Source organism: Schistocerca americana, chromosome X, assembly GCF_021461395.2.
Source record: "Schistocerca americana isolate TAMUIC-IGC-003095 chromosome X, iqSchAmer2.1, whole genome shotgun sequence".
Taxonomy (NCBI): Eukaryota; Metazoa; Arthropoda; class Insecta; order Orthoptera; family Acrididae; genus Schistocerca; species Schistocerca americana.
Genome location: NC_060130.1, coordinates 256,825,479 through 256,851,526, shown reverse-complemented (window position 1 = coordinate 256,851,526; position 26,048 = coordinate 256,825,479). Strand labels below are relative to the sequence as shown.

General features: G+C 38.5%; 1 protein-coding gene across 2 annotated transcripts in view; it reads right to left on the bottom strand.

The window, feature by feature from the left end:
• LOC124554695 (cyclin-T-like) overlaps positions 1-26,048 on the bottom strand; it is a 115,481-nt gene that overhangs the window by 64,967 nt on the left and 24,466 nt on the right. For both annotated transcript variants that reach the window (XM_047128321.1, XM_047128320.1), the window contains exons 3-4: positions 20,600-20,723; positions 15,008-15,053 (exon numbers count right to left, since the gene is read on the bottom strand). In XM_047128321.1, the coding sequence (XP_046984277.1) occupies positions 15,008-15,053; positions 20,600-20,723 (170 nt within the window). The remainder of the gene's footprint in view (positions 1-15,007; positions 15,054-20,599; positions 20,724-26,048) is intronic.

Below are 26,048 nucleotides of genomic sequence, written 5' to 3'. Positions count from 1 at the left end.
GCCAGTTGCACACAGCATCAACATGATAGATTCATGATAAATTCATAGCTTTCTCCGTAAGTTTAATAAACACAACAGATACACGTAACAGAGACTTTAGTCATCAACAAAATATTCTCCTTTACTATTTACAACAGTCTGCCAACACTGTGGTAGCTTTTCGATTCCACAACTGTAGAAATCGCGTAGTTTTGAGGCGAAGTACTCAATGAGTCAAGTTCACAGCACATTTTGATCCAGAAAGGAAGTTCCTTGAAGGTTATTTGACAGAGCAGAAAAGAAGGAAGTTCCTTGATGATTATTTGACAGAGCAGAAAAGGTGAAAATCTGAGGGTACAAGATCAGATGAGTAAGGTGGGTATGGAATCAGTTCCTAACCCAACTCATGTATAGTGCTTTTGTCAGTCTAGCGGAACGCGGGTGGGCATTATTGTGGAGTAGCATCACTTCACACAGTCTTCCTGGCCTTTGTTCTTGGATTGTCTCTCCAAGACATCTTAGTTATTGACAATAAATGTCAGCAGTAATAGTTACACCTCGAGGAAGCAATCTGTCACTGTCGCTGTTCCACCAGATGCATAACATTATCTTTTGTGGATGCACGCAGGTGATTTTTACGGGAACCTGCTGCTTTGTTTGGGTTCAATCATTCTTTTCTTTTTCTTAAGTTAGTATAAAGATACCATTTCTCAGCACCAGTAGATAGGAATGTTCGGTCTTGTTCACAAACCAATTGACGATGAGCACGCAGAGATATGCATGTATGGACAACTACTGATTTTAGTGATTTTGGCTTAAAACTTGCAGTACCCTACACCAATTTTTGAACCTTCTCCACTGCATGCAAATATCGCACAATGGTAGAATGATCTCAGTCCATCACATCTGCCAATTCTCGAGTACACTGCTGTATATCATTGTGTATTAATGCGTTTAAACTATCTTCATCACACCCCAAAGGTCTTCCTGAACATGGAATGTCAAAATGATTCTCCTCAAAATGAGAAAATCATTTTCTTGCCATGCTCTGTCCAATGGCAATATCCCTGTACACAGCGCAAATGTTTCTGGTTGTCTATGCCGCTGTCACCCCTCTATTAAACTCAAACAGAAGAATATGTCAGAAATGTTCCGATTTCTCCAGTTGGCACTCAATTTTTAGCATCCAACGCTCCACTCCCTATCTCCAAATAACAAAATAATGATATGTTAATTCAAACAGCAACAGTAAAGTACAAGCAAAAAATTGCAATCAATAAGTAATCCATAGCAACTGGAATGACAACATGCAAAACAAACACTCCAGGAAATTATGCACAAACCTAATATAAAATGCATAGCACACTAATACTCACTTTTGACAGAATCAACTACATTTAAAACAAGAACCATGTTATGATACCATGACTAAGGATATAATGCAGCAAGATTATTATTCTAAATCTACATATGAGGGTGGTTCAGTTAAAGGTGTTCACATCAAATATTTCCAAAACTTTTTAAGATATCACGATTTTACTTTCACCACGATGAACTGTAATAAAGTCCTCATTGAACAACATCAAGCCTTTTGTAATAGCAAGTATTAACTGTGCCACTCAGAGGCCAAACTGACTAACTCAATTTTTTTAATAATTTTTTTTTTTACTTTTGATTACGGAAACCTCACAAATATTTATATTTTTAGTGGCCAAAATGTTTAACTCCATTCATTTAATCTCGCATCCTTAGGTAACAATACTTTCCATGGCAACTGAACATTTTGTTACAGCTTTCGGAGGCCGAAGTGACAAAGTTTTCTTATACATATTTCCACAGAGTCTGCTTCTTCATAATTAAGTATTCCATCCACCCTCCTCAATACCAATTTTACATGATTACCCCATTTCATCTTGCTTTTAGTATTACCCCTAAATGCTTGTACATAAAGTTATCATTATCAACTGCGTATTATAAATTAAACTTGTACGTATAAAATTTTGATTGTAATGATTTCAATAACAGCAAAGGGTTTATGTATCTATGCATGAATGGCCAGAAACAGAAGGTTCTTGGGGGGCCACAAGAGGGAGATACATGCCTGTAACAGCACATAAACTATGCAACAGACCACATGCATATACTGGCTTACTCAGGTTTATGCATGGATCAGAATTGAAAGATAAAAATTATGTTAACCATGATGAAACTTCTACCAAGTTCTGCAACTGAAGTGGACATCACTGATTTTCAATTTTTAATGCCTGGAGGTAGCTATCTGCCAAATGACTCCAACTTTGGTATAACTGAATCCGAAGTGAAAAAGAGAGAAAACATCTCACCACAAGACTGGAACGATGTAATTCATTACTGCAAAACAAAGAACACCTTTGTAGTAGTTGAAACAAATCACAATGATTTTTTATCTACAAAGACTCTTTAAGACGCCATAACAAACAGGCAGAAGACAGTCAATTGGTTGCCAGTAAATTAGCTTGACACACAACGGATTCTACTGGGAAGATTACTACCTTACAATCTACAGCAGAAGACAACATCTGTGAAGATTTTTCATTCCTTATAGCAAATTTGAAGAAATCCACAGCAGGTCACCAACCTGAATTTGCAAATGTAAACCTGGGTACCCTAGACAAGGAAAGGGTTAGGACATCTAATATTTCTCCTGAAGTACTGTATATTCCTCCTGTGAACCATGACTACTGAAGAAACTAGTGACCACTTGTGAGGAACTGTGATGATTAGTCATACTGGAAGTTAAAATGGAATAAAAAGTGAACTTTTTCAACAGACAATGTGATTAACTGCTGAAAAAATACAAATGTGACATTATTCTCTGTTTCAGTGATTATCTATGCTGTGTTTTCATCAAATTTGTACATCACACAAAATTACAATTACCACAGCAATATTATGATGAATTGAAAAGTGAGTTATAATTTAAAGCTGAAATATGCATTTAACTTTAATCTCTGTTTCTGTTGCACTGGAGTTTGTCAGTTTAGCCTTTGAGTGGCACATTGCAGATACATCACTACAAACTTTCCTTTTTCAATTAAACTTAAGTAATTTCTGTTGCTAATACCGTAGATCCCAAACAGACAAATTCAGTGTGTTTTACTCTCCAAAACCCGATAAGGAGTTTTGGAGAAACAGAAATATTTAAAAATTAGGATTTGTCTGTCTTGAATAATCAGTTTTTTCTCATAGTGTCCAGGAGTTCATGTTAATCCTATGGAACTCCTGTGTATAGTTGGTTAGGCACACCAGCTTGGTACAGTTAAAAATTTAATGACAGATTTGAAATAGTTGTAAAAAGTTACTGATCACCAGCTAACAATGATAACAGTTACACACAATTATATCAGTCTTGAAAGACAGGTGATTGTCAAAAATTGAATGGCTTTGTTAAAAAAAGAAAAATGAGTATGAAGACTGTTAAACAATATCTTTTCATGAAAAAAATAACATTTTAATTTCAAGATACACACTTATATTGCATTATATTGCAAAAATGCAACAGCAACAAAATGGAAATCACAAACGAAAGTATTATAAAATTCCATTAAAGTCATCAACAGTTTACAGCAGTACACTTTTGCACTTGGCAGTCCAAGGAGTTCTGGAAAGACTGACGAGATTCCTTCAATAAGGATGTACCAATATTATCACTTCATCTTTGAACTTATCCCAGAGAAAACAGTCCAATAGTGCCACACTGGATAGCATCCGGGCTAACTTTTAACGCTTTGACATTCTATCCAGTGACCAGGAAAGAGCTGGATTAGCACTTTCCTAACCACACGTAAACAGTGAGCAAGGAACCCGCCATGCTGGCATCACATACATCTGTTTATATCAATGCGTACTTCCCATAGAAGAGTCAGTAATGCTTGGATAATAAATTGTGTGAATAGTCAGAAGCTACAATCTTTTCAATGCAGCACAGCTACATCTACATCCAAATCCACACTCTGCAAGTGTACAGGGCATGGCGGAGGGTACTGTACCACTACTGGCCATTTCCTTTCCTGTTCCCCTCACAAATACAGTGAGGCAAAAACAACTGTCTTTATGCCTCTGTATGAGCCAAAATTCCTCTTATTTTCGCGGTCCTTACATGGAACATACATTGGCAGCAGTAGAATCATTCTGCAGTCAACTTCAAATGCTGGTTTTCTAAATTTTCTCAGAAGTGTTCCTTGAAAATAACGTCACCTTCCTTCCAAAGATTCCCAGTTGAGTTTCCAAAGCATCTCCGCAATACTTGCACATTGTTTGAATCTACTGGTAAAAAAAATCTAGCAGCCCACCTTTGGCTTTCTTCAGTGTCTTCCTTTAGTCCGACATGATGCAGATAGCGAACACATGGAATGGATTGCACTTGTAACCTTTACAGACAAACCACCAATTCTCTAAAAGTCTCCAAATAAATCAAAGTCTACCATTCAGCTTCCATACTATCATCCTTACATGATCATTCCATTCCATATCACTTTGCAACATTATGCCTACACATTTAATCGATGTGAATGTGTCAAGCAGCACACTACTGACGCTGTATTCAAATATTATGGGTTTGTTTTTCCTATTTCCATCTGCATTACCTTACATTTTTCTACAATTATAGCTAGCTGCCATTCACAAGTGAGGAGCAATTACACAGCCTCCTATAATCCCACACTGAATGTTCCCACTTCACTGCCTGCCATGTTCAACCTGCCTCAGCTACAGTGGATTTTCACACACCCAACAATGAGTATTTCTTACATTCAGCCAGAAGCTGTTTTCAAACAATCCTGACAGAATTATTCCACAGGTATTCACAATTTCTCTGAAGCTAACATGCTGATACCAATACTCTAATATTCTAATATTAAATACAGCTACGACAAAGATTATACATCATGTTGGCCATTTCTCATGGAGTGGTGCATCATCAACACACTTCACAAGGCCAAATCATCATAAATGAATACTACCAGGAGGTTCTTCATCACCATTGTGACGCTGTGTGGTGCAAATGACCAGATCAGCGGCCAGCAAAAAATGGCGGGATTATGGTGATAACATTTCTGTCCAATCTGCACATCTCATTTGAACTTTCTTCACCAAGAACAACATTCCTGTCGGACATTGTTGCATGTCACTTCTGGCTATTTCCCAAGTCGTTAATGCCCCTGAAAGGAACATGATTTTGGGTGAAGAGAAGATATCATGTGGAACACCACAGCCCAGCTGATCACCATTCCAAAAGATGTGTTCCAGAAGTGTTTCCAACAATTGCAGAAGTGCTGGGAGAAGTGTGTGCATTACCAAGGAGACTACTTTGAAAGAGATTACGGTATTGTACCTCAAAATCAATAAATGTACACTACTGGCCATTAAAATTGCTACACCACGAAGATTACGTGCTACAGACGCGAAATTTAACTGACATGAAGAAGATGCTATGATATGCAAATGATTAGCTTTTCAGAGCATTCACACAAGGTTGGCGCCAGTGGTGACACCTACAATGTGCTGACATGAGGATAGTTTCCAACCGATTTCTCATACACAAACAGCAGTTGACCGGCGTTGCCTGGTGAAACGTTGTTGTGATGCCTCGTGTAAGGAGGAGAAATGCTTACCATCACGTTTCCAACTTTGATAAAGGTCAGATTGTAGCCTATCACGATTGCGGTTTATCGTATCGCGACATTGCTGCTCGCGTTGGTCGAGATCCAATGGCTGTTAGCAGAATATGGAATCTGTGGGTTCAGGAGGGTAATGGGGAACGCCGTGCTGGATCCCAACGGTCTCGTATCACTAGCAGTCGAGATGACAGGCATCTTATCTGCATGGCTGTAACAGATCGTGCAACCACGTCTCGATCCCCGAGTCAACAGATGGGGACGTTTGCAAGACAACAACCATCTGCACGAACAGTTCGACGACGTTTGCAGCAGCATGGACTATCAGCTCGGAGACCATAGCTGCGGTTACCCTTGACGCTCCATCACAGACAGGAGCGCCTGCGATGGTGTACTCAGCGACGAACCTGGGAGCAAGAATGGCAAAACATCAGTTTTTCGGATGAATCCAAGTTCTGTTTACATCATCAAGATGGTTGCATCCGTGTTTGGCGACATCGCGGTGAACGCACATTGGAAGCGTGTATTCGTCATCGCCATACTGGCGTATCACCCGGCGTGATGGTATGGGGTGCCATTGGTTACACGTCTCGGTCACCTCTTGTTCGCATTGACGGCACTTTGAACAGTGGACATTGCATTTCAGATATATTACGACCTGTGGCTCTACCCTTCATTCGATCCTTGCGAAACCATACATTTCAGCAGGATAATGCATGACCGAATGTTGCATGTCCTGTACAGGCCTTTCTGGATACAGAAAATGTTCGACTGCTGCCCTGGCCACCACATTCTCCAGATCTCTCACCAACTGAAAACGTCTAGTCAATGGTGGCCGAACAACTGGCTTGTCACAATACGCCCGTCACTACTCTTGATGAACTGTGGTATCGTGTTGAAGCTGCACGGGCAGCTGTACCTGTACACGCCATCCAAGCTCTGTTTGACTCAATGCTCAGGCATATCAAGGCTGTTATTACGGCCAGAGGTCGTTGTACTGGTTACTGATTTCTCAGGATCTATGCACCCAAATTATGTGAAAATATAATCACATGTCGGTTCTAGTATAATATATTTGTCCAATGAATACCCGTTTATCATCTGCATTTCTTCTTGGTGTAGCAAATTTAATGGCCAGTAGTGTATTTGCTTCGTACCAATATTAGTCACTGTCAGTCATATTCCCTATGTAGGAGAAGAAAAATGATACATTATTGCCTTCCATACATACTTGAATCTGTTTAGTCTTATTCTTATGGTCCCAATTGAAGATGTACAATGAAGGCAGCAGGACTGTTGCATAGTGCACACAAAATACTTAACCTATAAAGTTCTGTAACACGGCACAGTTTCATAAGAATAATGTTACTTTCCTTCAAAGGATTCTCATTTAAGTTCCTCATGTATCTGTTTCATTTTATATCAACCAGTTACAATCCTAGCAATATGCCTCTAAAGTCCTTCCACGCCCCTGCCACACCTAATGGATAAGGAACATCACAAAAAAGTGCACCAGTACTCTAGTCTAAGTCACACTATTGAATGGTATGCAGTTTCATTAACAGAATGTGCCTAACTAAACAAAGTTCTCCAGTTGCCTTCCCTATGATTGATTTCATGTTTGGTCCATTTCATATCATTTTATAATTTTATCCTCAACTATTTAAGAAATGAGGGTCCCAAAAGATTACCACCAATAACATCATCAGATATAATCAGGTTATTTCCCTTGTTTATGGGCATTTTCTAACATTTATCAACATCTAACTGATGTCAGCATTCAGTGCAGCAAGTAGAAAACAGACCAAGTAAGTGCGCACTTCCTTAAATCATCCAGCAACAATACTTTCCTATAGGGAACGGAAGTGTTGACCCTATATGATAAACCTTACTATCCTAAATCATTCTAGTTCTGATCTTCTTCATGGTTTAGATATATCATAAACCATTTATGTACTCTGAAAACATTAGTGATCTTATAACACCTTTTTGGGACACACTTTATGTCACTTTTGTTGCTGCTGAACATTCTAAATCCACTATAACATACTGGATTCTATTAATCAAAAATTATTTGAGGCAGTCATGTTTGTGAAGGTACACCACACGATCTTACAAGGTGCATTCAAGTTCTAAGGCCTCCGATTTTTTTTCTAATTAACTACTCACTCGAACTCTATGAAACTGGCATTACTTCTCGACGTAATTGCCCTGCAGACGTATACATTTTTCACAACGCTGATGCCATGACTCCATGGCAGCAGCGAAGGCTTCTTTAGGAGTCTGTTTTGACCACTGAAAAATCGCTGAAGCAATAGCAGCACGGCTGGTGAATGTGCAGCAACAGAGAGTGTCTTTCATTGTTGGAAAAAGCCAAAAGTCACTAGGAGCCAGGTCAGGTGAGCAGGGAGCATGAGGAATCACTTCAAAGTTGTTATCACGAAGAAACTGTTGCGTAACGTCAGCTCGATGTGCGGGTGCGTTGTCTTGGTGAAACAGCACACGCGCAGCCCTTCCCGGACCTTTTTGTTGCAGTGCAGGAAGGAATTTGTTCTTCAAAACATTTTCGTAGGATGCACCTGTTACCGTAGTGCCCTTTGGAACGCAATGGGTAAAGATTACGCCCTCGCTGTCCCAGAACATGGACACCATCATTTTTTCAGCACTGGCGGTTACCCAAAATTTTTTTGGTGGCGGTGAATCTGTGTGCTTCCATTGAGCTGACTGGCGCTTTCTTTCTGGATTGAAAAATGGCATCCATGTCTCATCCATTGTCACAACCGACAAAAAGAAAGTCCCATTCATGCTGTTGTTGCGCGTCAACATTGCTTGGTAACATGCCACACGGGCAGCCATGTGGTCGTTCGTCAGCATTCGTGGCACCCACCTGGATAACACTTTTCGCATTTTCAGGTCGTCATGCAGGATTGTGTGCACAGAACCCACAGAAATGCCAACTCTGGAGGCGATCTGTTCAACAGTCATTCGCCGATCCCCAAAAACAATTCTCTCCACTTTCTCGATCATGTCGTCAGACCGGCTTGTGCGAGCCCGAGGTTGTTTCGGTTTGTTGTCACACGATGTTCTGCCTTCATTAAACTGTCACACCCACGAATGCACTTTTGACACATCCATAACTCCATCACCACGTGTCTCCTTCAACTGTCGATGAATTTCAATTGGTTTCACACCACGCAAATTCAGAAAACGAATGATTGCACGCTGTTCAAGTAAGGAAAACGTCGCCATTTTAAGTATTTAAAACAGTTCTCATTCTCACCACTGGCGGTAAAATTCCATCTGCCGTACGGTGCTGCCATCTCTGGGACGTATTGACAATGAACGCAGCCTCATTTTAAAACAATGCGCATGTTTCTATCTCTTTCCAGTCCGGAGAAAAAAAATCGGAGGCCTTAGAACTTGAATGCACCTTGTACATTGGTTATCAGTTGATTATATGGTGCAGTGTACCATCTTCTAGATACATGAGAAATATTTCACCCTTCAACATCAATAGTTTCAAAATTGAACCTCACTTGCACCAAGCCATCACCAAGAAAAATTTTAATTACCTCCTTTTTTCAAATAATGATAAATATGTTCAACATCAAAGAACAAGGTCTATTGTCGTTATTTACTAATATATTTGTAGAAGTCTTTTCAAGAAAACTGAACACCTAAAGTCTTTTGGGTAGGTGGGTGAAAGTACTATGCAAAGGCTTGCTCAAGCTGCTGGAGGGTTTTTAGTACAATTAATAGGCTCTATTTACATGCCATGAGAAACTACAGAAACAGGAATTAATTCACATCAAACATGCAGTTGTGCAGTTTAATACAATTGTAGTGCAACCAACACTCCACAGACTGCAATCTAAGATGGGTTCTGCCTAAATGCCTTGTATTCTGCCTAAACATCTATTACTTCCTCTATGAACTGTTCAACTTAAGTTTTATGCCAAAACACTTTTCTGCCAACATTACAACCATGGAAGTTAAACTAAGTTTTCCAGTCTCTTTGAACATTATATTCCGCCACCATGCCACATGGCAAGTTATTGTGTTGTTCTGATAAATAGCGGTGTATTCTATGATAATGTGCCACTGAATGAGACGTCAAAAAAGAAAGTTACAAAATAAAACACAGTGCTGCTGTAATGTGTGGAGTTTATAAGAAACAGGGATCTAGCCACACTCCCCAGCCCCCCCGCCCCCCCCCCCCCCCTCTGGAACCTTAGGTTTGCCAAACTTGATCTCAGGCAATGCTTGCCGAGTTCCCCTATACACTCCTTCACTTCCAGACATGATAAAACCTGTGTGTGAGCACTATAGCATGGAATGGTCTACAGGACTATTGCCTTGAGATGCTCATGTCATTACTGGTATCCTAAACTTGTCTCAGCAATTAAAAATTAATCTCCTTGTTCCACAACCTCAAAACACACAGATACATAATTAGTCAGTCAATAAGTAGGTACTGATCATTCCAACAGGAAAGGCTTTAGCAAGACCTTTAGTTGCAGCTACCATGTAGTGTTCCATTTGAGATTGACAAATGCACATTCTCTGGTCCATGTTCAACTCCAAACCTTGACCATGGGCAAATTTCACAACGAAGTGCAAAGTACATTCCGTTCTAGTATAGTTGATTAAATAGCTCATAACTTTTATCATATCAATCCCACTACAATATGAACAACTATGAATTGTGCGCATCTGCGGCTGCCCTTCCAGTACATCCTACAGTCTGGCATTTCTCCTGAACTAAGTCTCTGCTTGTATATGTTTCCATGTCAACACCTCCTTTCCATTACTCTGCCCTACTTCTGTTTATTACTCTATTTCATTCTGATTCCAAGCCTCCCTCTTGTGATTTCATAATTTACTAATTTTTGCTGGCTTTACTCTATTACCAACCTTCTTTTTAATTTTATTTATTTATTTGTTTGGTTGTCTATCTACCTTACACTGCATTCTTTCATCCTTATGACTCTTTCAGGTGAGTCTTCACTCTATGCAACTCTCAGAAATCTTCTTCTAGCCCACCTTCCTCGTCCTGGATCATTAAACATACCAGTAAAGCTCCATAGTACAAAATGTGTGTGTACACCTATTTAAAGCACCTACTCTGAAGAGCAAAGAGTTTAAAAGTTTAAGTATTCATCACTATTTTAAATGTCTATCCACCACTCAGATCACTGCCATAATTATTCATAAAAATGAAGCTTTTATCTCCTGTCATGTTAATAATGAATGCTGAGGCATTATGCCACACAGAGACAGCAAGACATCAGTTGCACAAGGATAGAGAAGGAAATTAGCGACAGTTTAGAAGAAACCATTCAGATATTCCCCAGAATTAATACACACAAACTACATAAAATCTCAATGTGGATGGACAGGCAGTATTTGCAACCTTCTGCTTCAGAACTTCCTATACTTATTTATTGCTCCCCATCTGACAAAGGGAAGCCACAACATTGGGATCATGGATTTACTACAAACTTTTCACACCTTTAGTAGGCCATCAAAACAACATAATGTGCAAATGGTAAGGTGCACTACTGTGGCAATACTGAGAAAATCAGAAGAGAAGTTTTACTTGTCTATTATGTAACACATTTATTTGTGCATAGGTGCTAGGCGTTAAAGAGTTCATGGTGGTCAGGTGGTTAGTGTTTGAGCTTTGTAGGATGAACGTGGATGAGGCGGTGGTTCTAGTCCCACTCAAACCTTCATTTTTATAGTACAATAGTAAATTCGGTGACACTCAAAAAAATGTTCACCTACACTACTCGTTCCTGCTACATTAGCAACATCTCACCACTACGCGGGTTAACTGCCAAATGGGGCATGCCTCTGTGCCTGCAGCTCAAAGTGTTGAGGTACAAAGTAGTTCCGAGTACCTTACCAGATTGTGTGTAATGGATTTTGGAAATCATGGCAGGCATACATTTTCAGGAAAAACTATCCATTTCATCATTTACTTGTCAATACTTACAAATATGTTTGTTCTAACAGTCAAATTTATTTAAAAATAGCAAGTAGCCAAATAACATGAAATTCACTATTGTTTTTTTAAGTTATATTATCTCTCAAATGTCATATACATTAAATAATATGACCAATGATGTAAAGAAATATATATATTAAAAATAAAGTTTGGATGGGAGTCAAATCGTTGTCCCATACATGTTCGTGTTATGTAGCTCGAAAGCAAACCACTTGACCATCGTAAACTCTTAAGATCCAGCACCTATGCACTGATACATGTAATACATAACAGATGCATAAAACTTCACCTTGCTACTTGTACGTTACGTCCTTTTCATGGCCTACTAAAGGTGTACAAAGTTTGAAGTAAATCCGTGATCCCAATGCCGTGGCCTCCCCTTGTGAGTACTGAAAAATGCATTATTTCTATATTTTGCAATGACTGCTAAAAGAATTCAAAAGGTTTCCTATCTCAGAACATAATGATCATCAGAGACCATTTATTCATTTGTCTATAGTTTACAGAAAGAACTGACAATGCCATTACTGAATAAACAATTACGGTATTCATCTGGCAATGTTGAGAAAGCAGTGAAAAATTAACTCAGGGTGGTCAGACAGGTATTTGAGTCCTGCTCTTGAAGCCATGACCAGTATAAATCCTGCAGCACTTCATTCAGTCACATTGGCTATTATCTTCAGTAGGATACCAGCAGACTGTTACTTCCTTTATAAAAATAAAACAGGTGGGTGTAGTGCTGCTCATGACTCACCAAAGATTAGTACATCCACTTACTCTTTTATCAGCATATGTCTTACCTCTGTGTAGACATTACAAAGCATATCAAAGTTCCCAAATGGCTAATCCACAAGCTCTGTTTTGGTTTATTCTTGGTTATATGACTAGTGTAACTTGGTACCAAGAGGGTAAGTGTTGGGCCAGGCCTGGCCAAACAGTGCTCCGTGAGCACGAGCGCTCCAGTTGCATTCTTGCCTAGTGCTCCAAACATAGTGGCAAGCACGGCTGAAGGGTTAGGATGAAGAGGACAATGAAGGCTGCAGTGGGATGCTGCTAGAGCTGGACAGTTGCACTGTCAGATGCCAAACAGTTTGCTGACAACATTACTTGCATTAAATTAGATTTATGTTCTGCATTAGTACTAAGGCACTTACGTGTTTTCCAAAAAAGAAAAAGTGGAGAAGCCAATTGTTCAATGACAGATGGAAACTGCCTTCCTTTTATTTATCATTTAATGGCCAAGCAAAGGGCTTAATATGCCATAGCAACTGATATGAGCTGGAAAAACATTTACTAAAACATCATTACAACACCAGCCACAAAGATGACACAAAGCATTTCTTTTCTTCCCCCCCCCCCCCCCCCCCCCCAACAAATGATAGCGAATGCTAGCTGAACTGAAGGTGCCTGTTAGGGAATAAAGCTGAGTTAAATGTAAGTAGAGTGGTAACAAAATATTTAATTGTTGACATCACAAATGATTTGAATTTTTTGTGAGTCTCAATGCAAAAGGAGAATCATTTGGTAATAAATGTGGAGGACAAGAATGATGCTATCAAACAAAAATTAACCCTGTGGAAAATTCAGCTTTGTGTTCATTACATGAAACATTTTCCACAACTCATGGCAGCCATTTGTGGACCAGACATGACTGAATACATTTCAGTAATTGAAACAATTCATCACAAGTTCTCAAAGAAATTGCAAGACATTGCAAGACTGAAAGTAGATTTTTATTTATTTGTCAGATTGTTTTCCATTTTCGCTGCTAACATACCTCATTACTTCTGGCTTGAGGTGATAGATATACAATGGAACATCCAGCTCAATGACCTGTTCGTCCTGTCCAAGTATTTACAAGACTTATAAAATATTACCCCCAAGAGAGGTATCCTAAATTACACAGACAAGCTGCTAAAGTTATTTCAATATTTGGTTCAACAACATGGGTAAACATTTTTTCTTCTCTTCTGAAATTGACAAAGCTCTGATATCATTTGGGTTTAATAGATTATAATCTGCATAAGAAATTGCTTTGCCAAAAATTAAAACTTGAAAATAGACACACGTGTAAAATGCCAGCTTATAAAAGTATGCTGCATCATTCGTCTCTTAGAAATAGTTGCACTGTGTTGCAATTAAGTCTTCCCATGTTTCCTGCATGTGTAGCCATCAGCTGTCTCACACACACTTCCTCAGAATAGCACAGTGCTGGCGAAGCCAGAGCACTCAGCAGACTCTAATGCGCTCGCAGAGTCTGAGCGTACACTGGGAGTGCAAATGTTGGCCAGGCCTCTGTTAGTCTACGAGCACAAAGATCAGTCATCATTTGGTCCTGAGAATATTTCTGTCGCTTACTACTCTTTTCACCTTTGACAATGATTTCTTTATGTGAAAAATGCCAAGATGAAATATGGTTCAGTTTGATGTTAAACAGACTACAATGACATACCATCTTCAATTTTAACAGCATACACACTCCAAGTGCTCAACTACAGAGGAAACAACGCCAGTCACACTGAATATTATCTTTAACAACTGTGACTGAATAACTCAATTTTTCATCAGAGATCCTTCCTTCCCTTTTGTATGTTTAAATGTCAATCCTACCTCCACCTGACACATCACAACCCCTGAACTACTGCGGATGTTATGTTCACTTTAACTCTGATGCTCACTTTAACTCTGATGCTCACTTTAAGTGTGCAATAGTCCTGAAAATGATCAACAACCTACACCAGCTCATTTCTTCTTGGCAAATCAAAATGTTAAACTAACTACTACATCTTCTTAAGTAAATGCAACAAACAAAACTCATTTATTGCTACATTAAACTTTGCCTGAAATGCTTAATTACAATATTTTGTGTATTGCTCATCTTCCACACAGCACACCTGTAAACTCTTGACTGACTTACTTAATTCTTTCTAATGTAATACAAATTGCACAAAATTATTGTGAGCACACGAATGCCTTCTTACTTTAACACAGCATGTAAAACACAAAGACTTCAATATGGAACACACACACACACACACACACACACACACACACACACACACACACATATATACATATATATATACATCCCTCTGTGTGTGTGTGGGGGGGGGGGGGGGGGTGTTCCAGTTTTATGTAGTTCAGGACATACCTCAGTCACACAATACCAATTCTCCCTATTATTCAAGGGTTCAAATTAAAATTCCATTAATCATGCATGAAAATGTGAAAACATTGTTATTTGCTTTAAGACACAGCTAAAGTACTGAAGCACTGTTATAGCTTTTCAAAACTATTACATTCAAAAGTGATTACCAGATCTAAATATAACATGCAGCAAAAAATTGGAAATTGGTTTGCATACCTGTTAGAAGCCATGAAGTATGATGTTTGTGCAAGATCTTTACTGGCTGTCAATTTCAGAGGACACATCCAGAGGTCAACAGAAGCAGGATCGGAAACAAAAGAGGGGGAAATAACATTATTGTTGAAACTTTTCTCATCTGTGTATCTATAAGTACATGAACAACTCGTACCGTATTTACTCTAATCTAAGCCACACTTTTTTTTCTGGTTTTTGTAATCCAAAAAACTGCCTGCGGCTTAGAATAGAGTGCAAAGTAAGCGGAAGTTCTGAAAAATGTTGGTAGGTGCCGCCACAACTAACTACTGCCGTCGAATATATGTAGCGCTATACAGGCATGCTTGCAGTCACAAAGATAAATACTGGTGCCAAAACCTCTGTATCAGTAAATAAATTCTAAGAAAAGGTAGAATAATGTAAACATTATGCCATGTATTCTTGTGTGTTTGCTGATATCTCATTTAAATCCTGTCTGCCTAAGAAACTACGAAACTAGAGTGAGACAACAGCAAATGCGGAAGAATACACATATCATATCATGTTTATATTCGTATTATTCTTATGCTGAATAGTGATAGTCAGAAATGAAGCAAGGCAACTAACTAGATTTTTAAATCTAAGATGACTCTAATTTCTGTGCAGAATGTAATGTACTAAAGAGGAGAATGTAATGTACTAAAGAGGCGCCTCCAACGATTTTCAAACTGAGAAAAATTTTCACTAAACTGTCGTTCAGAACACCATTTATCATATGCAGTCTATTATTTGGTTCTTGTTGACCATTATCAAAGAAAGCAATAGTGTAAGTAACAACAAATAGCAGTCTCTTGCCATTGTTTCACTAATGAGACAATTCCTCTCTTCTTTTTTTTTATTGTAAGCGGCGGTAGCACACATAAAAGCAAACCATGACACGAGCGGCGACAGGTCGTAAACACTCATCATCAGAATGCGACAAACAATGCATGACACAGTACAATAACGCATTTTCAGCTTAGAGTGACATAAACATCGTAGAAATATGGACGTAGTGCCTGACACATAGCAATGGGTACTTGGTCAAGCTTAACTGTTAAGCTTACGACTCGAACGAAACTTCTGTAGCTGTATCTTCATCCATTCGACCTAATTGTGGCTCATGTTACAATTGACCAACTTTGTTTCGATTTGGAGGTGCGGTCTAAGACTTTTCTCTCCTCTTGAATTTCGAGTCTCAAACTTTGGGTGCAGCTTAGATTCAGGAATTATTTTTTTTTTTCCTTGATTTCGAGTCTCATTTCTCAGATGCGGCTTAGAGTCGAGAAATACGGTATTTTTTAGGATAGTTACATTTAAGATATATTAAAGAAATGCAATTTTCATCAGTTATTTCTGTTCACAACAAACAATGTAGAAATAATATATTAATATAAATTCCTAGAGGTTACAACACATCTTAGAATTTCCCATCAGTTGGAAGCACGAGTTAAATCCACTATGTCGTCAACAACTTGACACAACCAACCCACACACATACACAAAATAATTTTTTACAATAACAATAATAGGATGGCTAGAGAAGAACTTCGTATTGGAGGAGACTGGTGTGCCTTTGAACAACATTAAGTTTTCACACTCCCAAATAACTGTCTCATATTTTTAAAAAAAATTCAACTCCGCTGTAGCTGTTACCTCATTACAATTCCCCCTCCCATACTTGTTTCCCTCTCCACCTGAAAGAAGATGACATAAAGGTGCACAACTTCAGCAGTCAAGTCAAACACCCTTATGCAATCTCATCTCAACTCCTCCAATATTTTCACTTTCCCCAACAAGTCACGAATCAGGACAGACAGAGGTTGGAAAAATGCATTTCTCCTGATAAGGCTTCTCAAAACTAAGTTCCAGTCTATTTTAGTTAGCAACCTACACATCGTAAGTAGACCTGTTTTGGCAATCAACCCAAAGAGAGGCACTGATTGTGAGACTTACTGTCACGTAAATAATGGAATAAATCTTTATGTGCCTTGTTTGGCTTAAAATGAACAGACACCACACTCTATTTTCACAGATTACACTTTCCAGTTTCTCACTGAAAAGACATCCTGACTTTGCTGCTCTTGTAAAGATTTTGAGAGGCCCTTAAATTTGACAACACAAGATTAGTATGAGATACAGATGTTTGTTGAAACAATGGAAAAACCTGAATGAATATGTGAGATGGTCAAAGTGAATAGCACATTCAGTGTGTAGGCTAATAACACAGGTTTTGTATAGTAAAGTATTTTCATTGAGTAACTTTAGTAAATTCCAAATAGAGAAAATACTAACATGGTAAAATGAATGTAAGCTAATTTTAAATATGGATGACTACTGACAAAGATCTGAGCATATATATTAGGTTCCCAGACGTGTGTGGCTCAAAGACTTTTCAAGTAATAGAATCCAGTACATTGACCTCAACAGCAACTGTTCATCAGAGACAATAGTATCATCAGAACTGCCCCAGTGAAGTGTGATAGGACCACTCCTATTCTCTATATACATAAATGATCTGACGGACAGGGTAAGCAGCAACTTACAGCTGTTTGCTGATGCCACTGTGATGTACAGGAAGGTGTTGTCATTGACTGACTGTAGTTAGTGTCATGAATGATTTCTTGCTCTAAATGTAGAAAAATGTAAGTTAATGCAGATGACTAAGAAAAATTATCCTGTAATGTTCAAATACAGCATGAGTGGTGTGCTGCTTGACAGTCAGGTTGATTGGTAGAAGGGAAGGTGAGTGCTCCACTCTGTTTTATTGGGAGAATTTTCGGAAAGAGTAGTTCATCTATAAAGGAGGTGGTTTATACAATGCTAGTGCAACCCATTCTTGAGTACTGGTACAGTGTTTGGGATCCCCATCATGTCAGATTAAAGGAAGACATCGATGCAATTCAGAAGCATGCTGTTAGATTTGTTACCGGTAGCATACCCGCCATCTTTCAAAAGCCAAAATTCAGTTTCAAAATTTGGGAGGTCCAAATGGCCAAAAACAGCAGCTCATTTCCAATATAATCTTGAGATAACAGATATGAGCCTTTCCCTATGACATCACATAATTATAAATACATGACATACAAGGCACCAATTGTAAAAGCGTAGGATAATAAGTGACTTCACGTAAGTACAATGACGACACACAAACATATGATAAACAGGTCATGTGTAACTTCCTGAATACTATAAATTTCAATACATATATTGATTAAAAGTGACTAGTGAGTTAAGGACTTCCCTCCATTGGAGAAAAAAAAACTGTAATGGCATTTTTTCAAATCAAATATATATTATCAAATATATATTATATATGCTAAAAATAGGGAGAAATAATGGAATAACTGTGAGGTGGGAGAAAAATCGGGAGAGTTGGCAGGTATGCAGTAGGTTTGACCTACACCCAAGTATTATGGAGATGCTTCATGAACTCAAATGGGTATCCCTGGATGAAAGACAATGCTTTTTTCACAAGGCATTATTATGGAAATTTAGTGAATCGGCATTTGAGGCTGACTGCAGAATGATTCTACTGCTGCCAACATACATTTTGCCTAAGGACCATGAAGATAAAATGGAGACATTAGGGCTTGTATTTAGAGACAGTTGTTTTTCCCTTACTATGTGCAAGTAGAACAGGAAAGGAAATGAATAGTGGTGGTAGGAGGTATCCACCATCATTCACCATATGGGGCTTGCAGAGTATGTGTGTAGATGAAAAGCAAGAGAAGGTACAAGAATAGAATGTTCAATATGAGCATACGTTCATGCTTTTGATGAATCTTTCACCCCAGTGAAGAATTCCCGGCAGATTAAAGTTCAATAGCATTATAATACTTTCAACAAGAAGAACACAACAAAGGTGCTGGAATCATTCAGCACTGTATCTGATACAAGTTTCAATCTTCAATCATATAAAGGTGCATGGAGAAAAGTTCATCCTTGTTTGTATCAAAGTTTCTACCACGAAACTATAACCTGCATTCAGGAAAAAGACAGCACACAGGCATTAGTAGTACAAGCAAGTTATCTTACTGCTTTTCATACTGAAAAAAATATTAGGTTTTTTCCATTAAAGCAGAATTTGTAAGACCCTGTAGGATATTCACACCATCCAATGTGTAGTTGCACAATAAATTCTATAACTAAATCACTTTAGGTGCACTGTTTTCTACATCTACATATATACTCCATTAGCCAAAATCATATCTCCCCCCCCCCCCCCCCCCCCCCGTTCCACTCGCAGATCACACTAGGGAAAAATGACTGAACGCCTCAGTACGAGCTCTAATTTGCCTTATCTTCGAATGGTGCCTAGAATGTGCAAGCCTCATACACAATAAAATAAATACCATTTTCTGCTTGTTTGCCAAACCTGCCACATACATATGGTCCCACTTTATTCATGTTTTACCGAGATGACACAGTGCCTCTAAAAAATCTGGGTAGCAATGCTTTCATATTTCTGCATGAAACTCACCATATTTATCACTAAGAAATTTCAAGCTCAATCTGGGAAGGATAATTTTAATAGTTTGTCCCTGAATATTATTAAAATGATACTTCCAATACAGATTTGAGAGCACACCAAATACCATTGCCACACATACATATAATTGCACACAAGTATTCACAACCATAACGCTTCTATTAAGCAGTCAGTCAGGTATACAAGTTTTGTATTCATAATTCTGATTTGTATGTAACATCCACATTATTTGACATCATTAATATTATCACATAATGTGTTACGTAAAGTCTTACTTCTGTACGTGATACAGTCTATGTAAGCAAGTGTTGTTGAGTCATCTTAAACAGTTCAGTGTATGGATATTTCCTTGACTGTAACAAGTTTGGAAATACAAGGGACAACCAAAAAGTTTCCATTTAAGAGTGTTACTGCAGTGTATGTGCTATATGCAAAGAAGTGCAATGCCGAGTGAGTATATACACACCAACATATAGGCAAGAGATTAAAGTGTGGCATTTGCTTCTTTCCGATATGTGTGCAATAAATGTGGAAACGTGAACTATGGTGACATTGTTACCCAAAGCATCCAAACAGGCCCAACGTACTGTTGTTCCTTTCTTGGCTGCTAAGAAACAACTGCTAGAAAGCCATCGAAGAATGAAGAATGTTTATGAGGCAGCATACCTTTAAAAAAGTGTTTTGCCAAATGAGAATCTTCAACCTGATGTATCAGGGGGATGACTGCCTCAATGCTCACCACAATTTTGTGAGAATTTAAAAACCTACATGTGTTCAAAACCTGAATTACAGAGGAAAACATAGTGATGGAAGAGCATTAAGAGTTTATGAAGAAATGGAATGACAACAAAACTCAGCCAGTTACTGCTATAAAATACTTTAAATTATTCATATATGGAACTTGATTTTGTATAAATTTAAGCCATCAGAATGTATTATATTTTTATACGCTATATCATATTTCACTCTGCAATGAATTGTTACATGTGACAGCAACATAACCTTACATAAATAATTATCATAAACTTATAGCTTTTAAGATTTCAACTGAACAACCCAAGACATTGCATACAAAACTCACTCACCTCTGACCATATGACAGCAACGAACAACATGTGTATGAGGATGATCAATTGCTACGTCAAATCCAAGAGTTTGCAGTAACACATTTTCATTGAACACCAACTCGTGAGCTTGCTCCATATATTGCTGTAAAAGAAATCATGAATTTTTAAACTACATAATTCTGTTAGTAAAATTCTCAGAAACACACATGGCATTACATTTTGATGAGAAAATGAACGAATATCTTAACAGGACAGACTGCAGACAACTGTAGTGTTGCATTTTTTGATGGCAATGAATTTAATTGTGTAATAACTTCCTTGACAGCAGTGCTCCCACAAAGAACAGACACTTACAGTCAGTTTGTTAAATTTGTGTAGCTCTACATACAGCTACTAAATTGATGTTGCTTTATTAAGATGCAGTGCACTAGTTGAAAAGATAGCCACTCACTCACTCACTCACTATAAGGCCACAGTAGAGTCTGACCAAAATGTTACAATGGTTGGTTAGGCAATTAAGGTCACATTTTTAAACAGGAAGTTTTCTGAACAATTATGTTTTGCTCAGGATATTGCTACTTATGATAAAGTACAGTTGTTTACCTTAATGTGTACTCATCTTGACAACATAAACTGCAAATGAAAGTACTGCTGATTCAGTAAGATTTTAGTGTACAAAATCACAAGTTAGATGATTATTAAATTTTTCAATTTCACTCTGCAATGTACAATACAATTTCTGCACCAAATTGCAGGTTTATTGAGTCTGCCTGAGGCAGCAGATTAGGGTACTAACACAATTGTCATTTGAAAGTGTCATTAGTGGGTTTTTTTAAATTAGACTGTGCTAATGTAAGAGAGATACAGAGCAGCAAAAAGCATTTAGTTAGATGAGCATACCGCTCAGTTCCACATTACTTTGTTTCATTGAAATCCCACAATGACACTGCTGGTTGAACAAAACTGAAACTGTATACGGCCACTAGCAAGGCATTTTACTCAGAATCACCACTACTGTGGGGGAATTGATTCTTTTGTTAAATTAACTTAGTTGTGTGCTTTTTCAGTGTACCTATATTCAACAACAGAAAGGTGGTGGGAGTTATGATTTCAATTGTTGAGACAGAAGAGGAGAGAAGATGAAGCTCAAAAGTGATAGCAGAAAAGATATTTTTATAACAGTTCCCATCATGGGTGTCACTAGACCTTCCACATTAACACTTCTGTGCTTTTGAAATGAATCCTTTTATTGTCAATACCAGTTTTCTGTTTCTTGAGTTGAGGAGATTAAAAGTTTGATGGGGCTAAATTTGGTTGTAAGAGGCAATAGAGGTGTAGCAGTTTGTGTTTTGCAACTGGAAGTCGCATAGAACTAAAAGTAATCTATAGCAAAATACATGTTGTCAAACAATGTAAGTACTATAGGTAAGGACTCACTGTACCGTTGAGGCACTGAGTGGCCACCAGGTATATAAACCAGATTCCACCTGTGCCGCTCAGCCAGTGGACTGCTTTAGCAGTTAGGCCTCTCTTGGTATTTCTCCACTTCACTACGCTCAACTTCTGTGGAAGTTTTAACTATGTGGCCTCTAGTGGCTGTCTTGGAAGACTGCAGTTAGCTGCAGGGTCACCAGATGGCAGTTGCATTCAGTTTCAAAGTCTAGTTTCAGCTTTTGTTGCACTACTGGTTTCCCACCTGGTTTCCGTTCTGTACTGACGCGTTCAACTCCTCATTTTGTTTCTACGAAGACAAATATGGCAGAGGAACAATATACTGCAGAGGAAGCTCTTTTCCTCATACTACGTAGTGACTCTGAAGGCAAAAGCAATTTATCATCTGAACGGTATATGTGCTACTCCTGCTGTTCCATCGATATCTAAAGAATTCTCAACTTGGGCTTGTCTACTGAAGATGAAAATTAATCTACAGAGAGTGACATAGAAGAAGAAGCACCGGAACAACAAAGAAAAACAAAAAATAATGTGGAAAAGTGAAAACGTGAACCCGAAGAAATGTACGCCTGATACACTTAATTCTGGACTGGAAGGTATTGTACACAATGACAGCATTTTAAGTTTATTTCAGCTGTTTTTAGTGTGGATATCAATATTTTGTGTGAGGAAATTAACAGATACCTTTCTCACATGGTGGCTGCTGGTCATGTTCCGATGAAAATCCAAAGGATATAGAGTGATGTGAATATCAATGATATTTACATCTTTACTGTCACAATCTTTATCATGACTAGAGTAAGAAAACTGAGCCTATCTCAATATTCATCTGAGAACCCAGTTATTCACACACTAATGTTTTCTAAACTGCTACCTAGAGACCAATTTCAGTATATCTTGAAGTTTTTACATTTTGCCAGTTATTAAAAAAGCCTCACAATAATGACTATTTATACAAGCTATGGCCAGTAATGGACCACTTTAGAAAACAATATACAGAAAACTTCTACCCTTACGAAAAATTATGCATAAATGAAAGCCTTCTACTATTCAAAGGCAGATTAAAAAACAAGCAGTATATACCTGCTAAACGAAGCCATTTTGGAATAAAGCTTTTGATTATTTGCAATGTCCACACAAATTATATTTTAGATTTCATTGCCTATTGCAGCTCACATCACAAATATGACCTCGGCATCTCGGGAGATGACGTAGCTACAATTGTAGAACCATATTTACGAAAGAGAGACACCTTGTACTGTGACAATTTGTAGATAAGCCCTGCCTTGTTTTGTCGGTTTATGACTGGGCAACCAATGCTTGTGGTACAGTCAGGCACGTAAGAAAATATATGCCTAACATAGTGGGAAAAACTAAAGAAATGTGAGTTTACTTTCTGTTTTGTATCTATTACAGTTGGCACTAAAACGGTGTGACAAAAAAATGTGTGGTTGTTTACGACGGCCCACTCTGCAGAAATGGTGGAAACATCAAGGGTGGATTGTCAAAAAGGACAGAAGAAATTAAAATCTACAGCAGTGCTGGACTACAACAAATTAATGGGATCTGTGGATACAAGTGACATGGTAATAAAGACAGTGGGCAGCATCAGAAAATCCACTAAATGGTACCACAAGTTGTTCATTCACATTATGGACGTGGCACTTTTTAACTCCTATTGTTTGTGCAAGAAATTTGTAAGGAAAACTAGCTAGGCCCACTTTCAAATCGGAGTCATCCTGGAAATCTTGGAAAAATATAAAGTAGAGAGAAGAGGACCTGGTGGAGGAAAGAGATCTGAACTCCCCTCAAGACTGACAGGAGGACCTCAACTGCCAGAAGAGTGGAGTAGCTACAGAATCTGTGTTGTCTGTAATAAGCAGAAGAGGTACAAGCAGATGAAAATGTGTAGTATGGCATACAATACAAAACTGTGTGCCTTTCCCTGCTTCAAGACTTATAGCACAAAGAAGAATTTTTGAAATGTAATGCTCCTGTCTGGTGAAATTGATGTAACGTAATGCACTGAAATGTAATATACTGAAATATAATGTAACCAAATGTAAATAAACATTACTATATATGTGGACACAAAAATAACATTAAATATACATTTCAAATAATGAAGCACCCACCCAACCAGTGCTCTGTCTAAAAGCACAGATCTGATAGAACGTACAAAAAAATTATGTGAATTGTCTAAAACATCCCAAAAATCTTTTTACTCAAAACTAAGATCAAAAACATTTGAATATATGTATAAATATTTTCCCAAATTTGTATATAATCACTGTGATCAAACAGCAAGTGTGAAACCAGCAACAGGGAAGTACCGTGTCCACAGAGCATCACCCTACCACCAGTCAGTACACCATTTACTTCCGGTATGATGGACGTGGAAGAACTATGGGCAAATTTTAAACACATTGTAAATCACGCATTGGACAAGTATGTGCCAAAAAAGCGGGTTAAGGACGGAAAAAACCCACCGTGGTTTAACAGCGCAATTCGGAGAATGCTCAGGAAGCAAAGACAGTTGCACTCGCGGTACAAGAAAGATCGAGAGAATGAGGACAGGCAAAAGTTAGTACAGATTCGTGCTGCTGTAAAAAGAGCGATGCGCGAAGCATTCAACCACTACCACCATCATACTTTAGCAAAAGATCTTGCTGAAAACCCAAGGAAATTCTGGTCTTACATAAAATCAGTAACCGGGTCGAAGGCTTCCATCCAGTCACTCACTAATCAGTCTGGCCTGGCAACGGAAGACAACAAAACGAAAGCTGAAATTTTAAATTTAGCATTTGAGAAATCTTTCACGAAGGAGGATCATACTAACACCGCCATTTGAGTCTCGTACAGACTCCCGTATGGAGGACATAGTTGGGGTTGTGAAGCAGCTGAATGGGTTGAAAATAAATAAATCGCCAGGTCCTGATGGGATTCTAATTCAGTTTTAGAGACAGTACTCTGCTGCATTGGCTCCTTACATAGCTTGCATTTTTCGCGAATCTCTTGCCCAACGTAAAATCCCGAGCGACTCGAAAAAAGCACAGGTGACGCCTGCATATAAGAAGGGTAGAAGGACGAATCCTCAAAATTACAGACCAATATCCTTAACATCAGTTTGTTGCAGGATTCTCTAACATATTCTCAGTTCGAATATAATGAATTTCCTCGAGACAGAGAAGTTGCTGTCCATGCGTCAGCACGGCTTTAGAAAGCATCGCTCCTAAGAAACGCAACTCGCCCTTTTTTCACATGATATCTTGCGAACCATGGATGAAGGGTATCACACGGATGTCATATTCCTTGACTTCAGGAAAGCGTTTGACTCAGTGCCCCACTGCAGACTCCTAAGTAGGGTACGAGCATATGGGATTGGTTCCCAAATATGTGAGTGGCTCAAAGACTTCTTAAGTAATAGAACCCAGTATGTAGTCCTTGATGGTGAGTGTTCATCGGAAGTGAGGGTATCATCTGGAGGGCCCCAGGGAAGTGTGGCAGGTCCGCTGTTGTTTTCTATCTACATAAATGATCTTTTGGATAGGGTGGATAGCAATGTGTGGCTGTTTGCTGATCATGCTGTGGTGTACGGGAAGGTGTCGTCGTTGAGTGACTGTAGGAGGATACAAGATGACTTGGACAGGATTTGTGATTGGTGTAAAGAATGGCAGCTAACTCTACATATAGATAAATGCAAATTAATGCAGATGAATAGGAATAAGAACCCCGTAATGTTTGAATACTCCATTAGTAGTGTAGCACTTGACACGGTCACGTCGATTAAACATTTGGGCGTTAACATTGCAGAGCGATATGAAGCGGGACAAGCATTTAATGGCAGTTGTGGGGAAGGCAGATAGTCGTCTTTGGTTCATTGGTAGAATTTTGGGAAGGTGTGGTTCATCTGTAAAGGAGACCGCTTATAAAACACTAATACGACCTATTCTCGAGTACTGCTCAAGCGTTTGGGATCCCTATCAGATCGGATTGACAGAGGACATAGACGCCA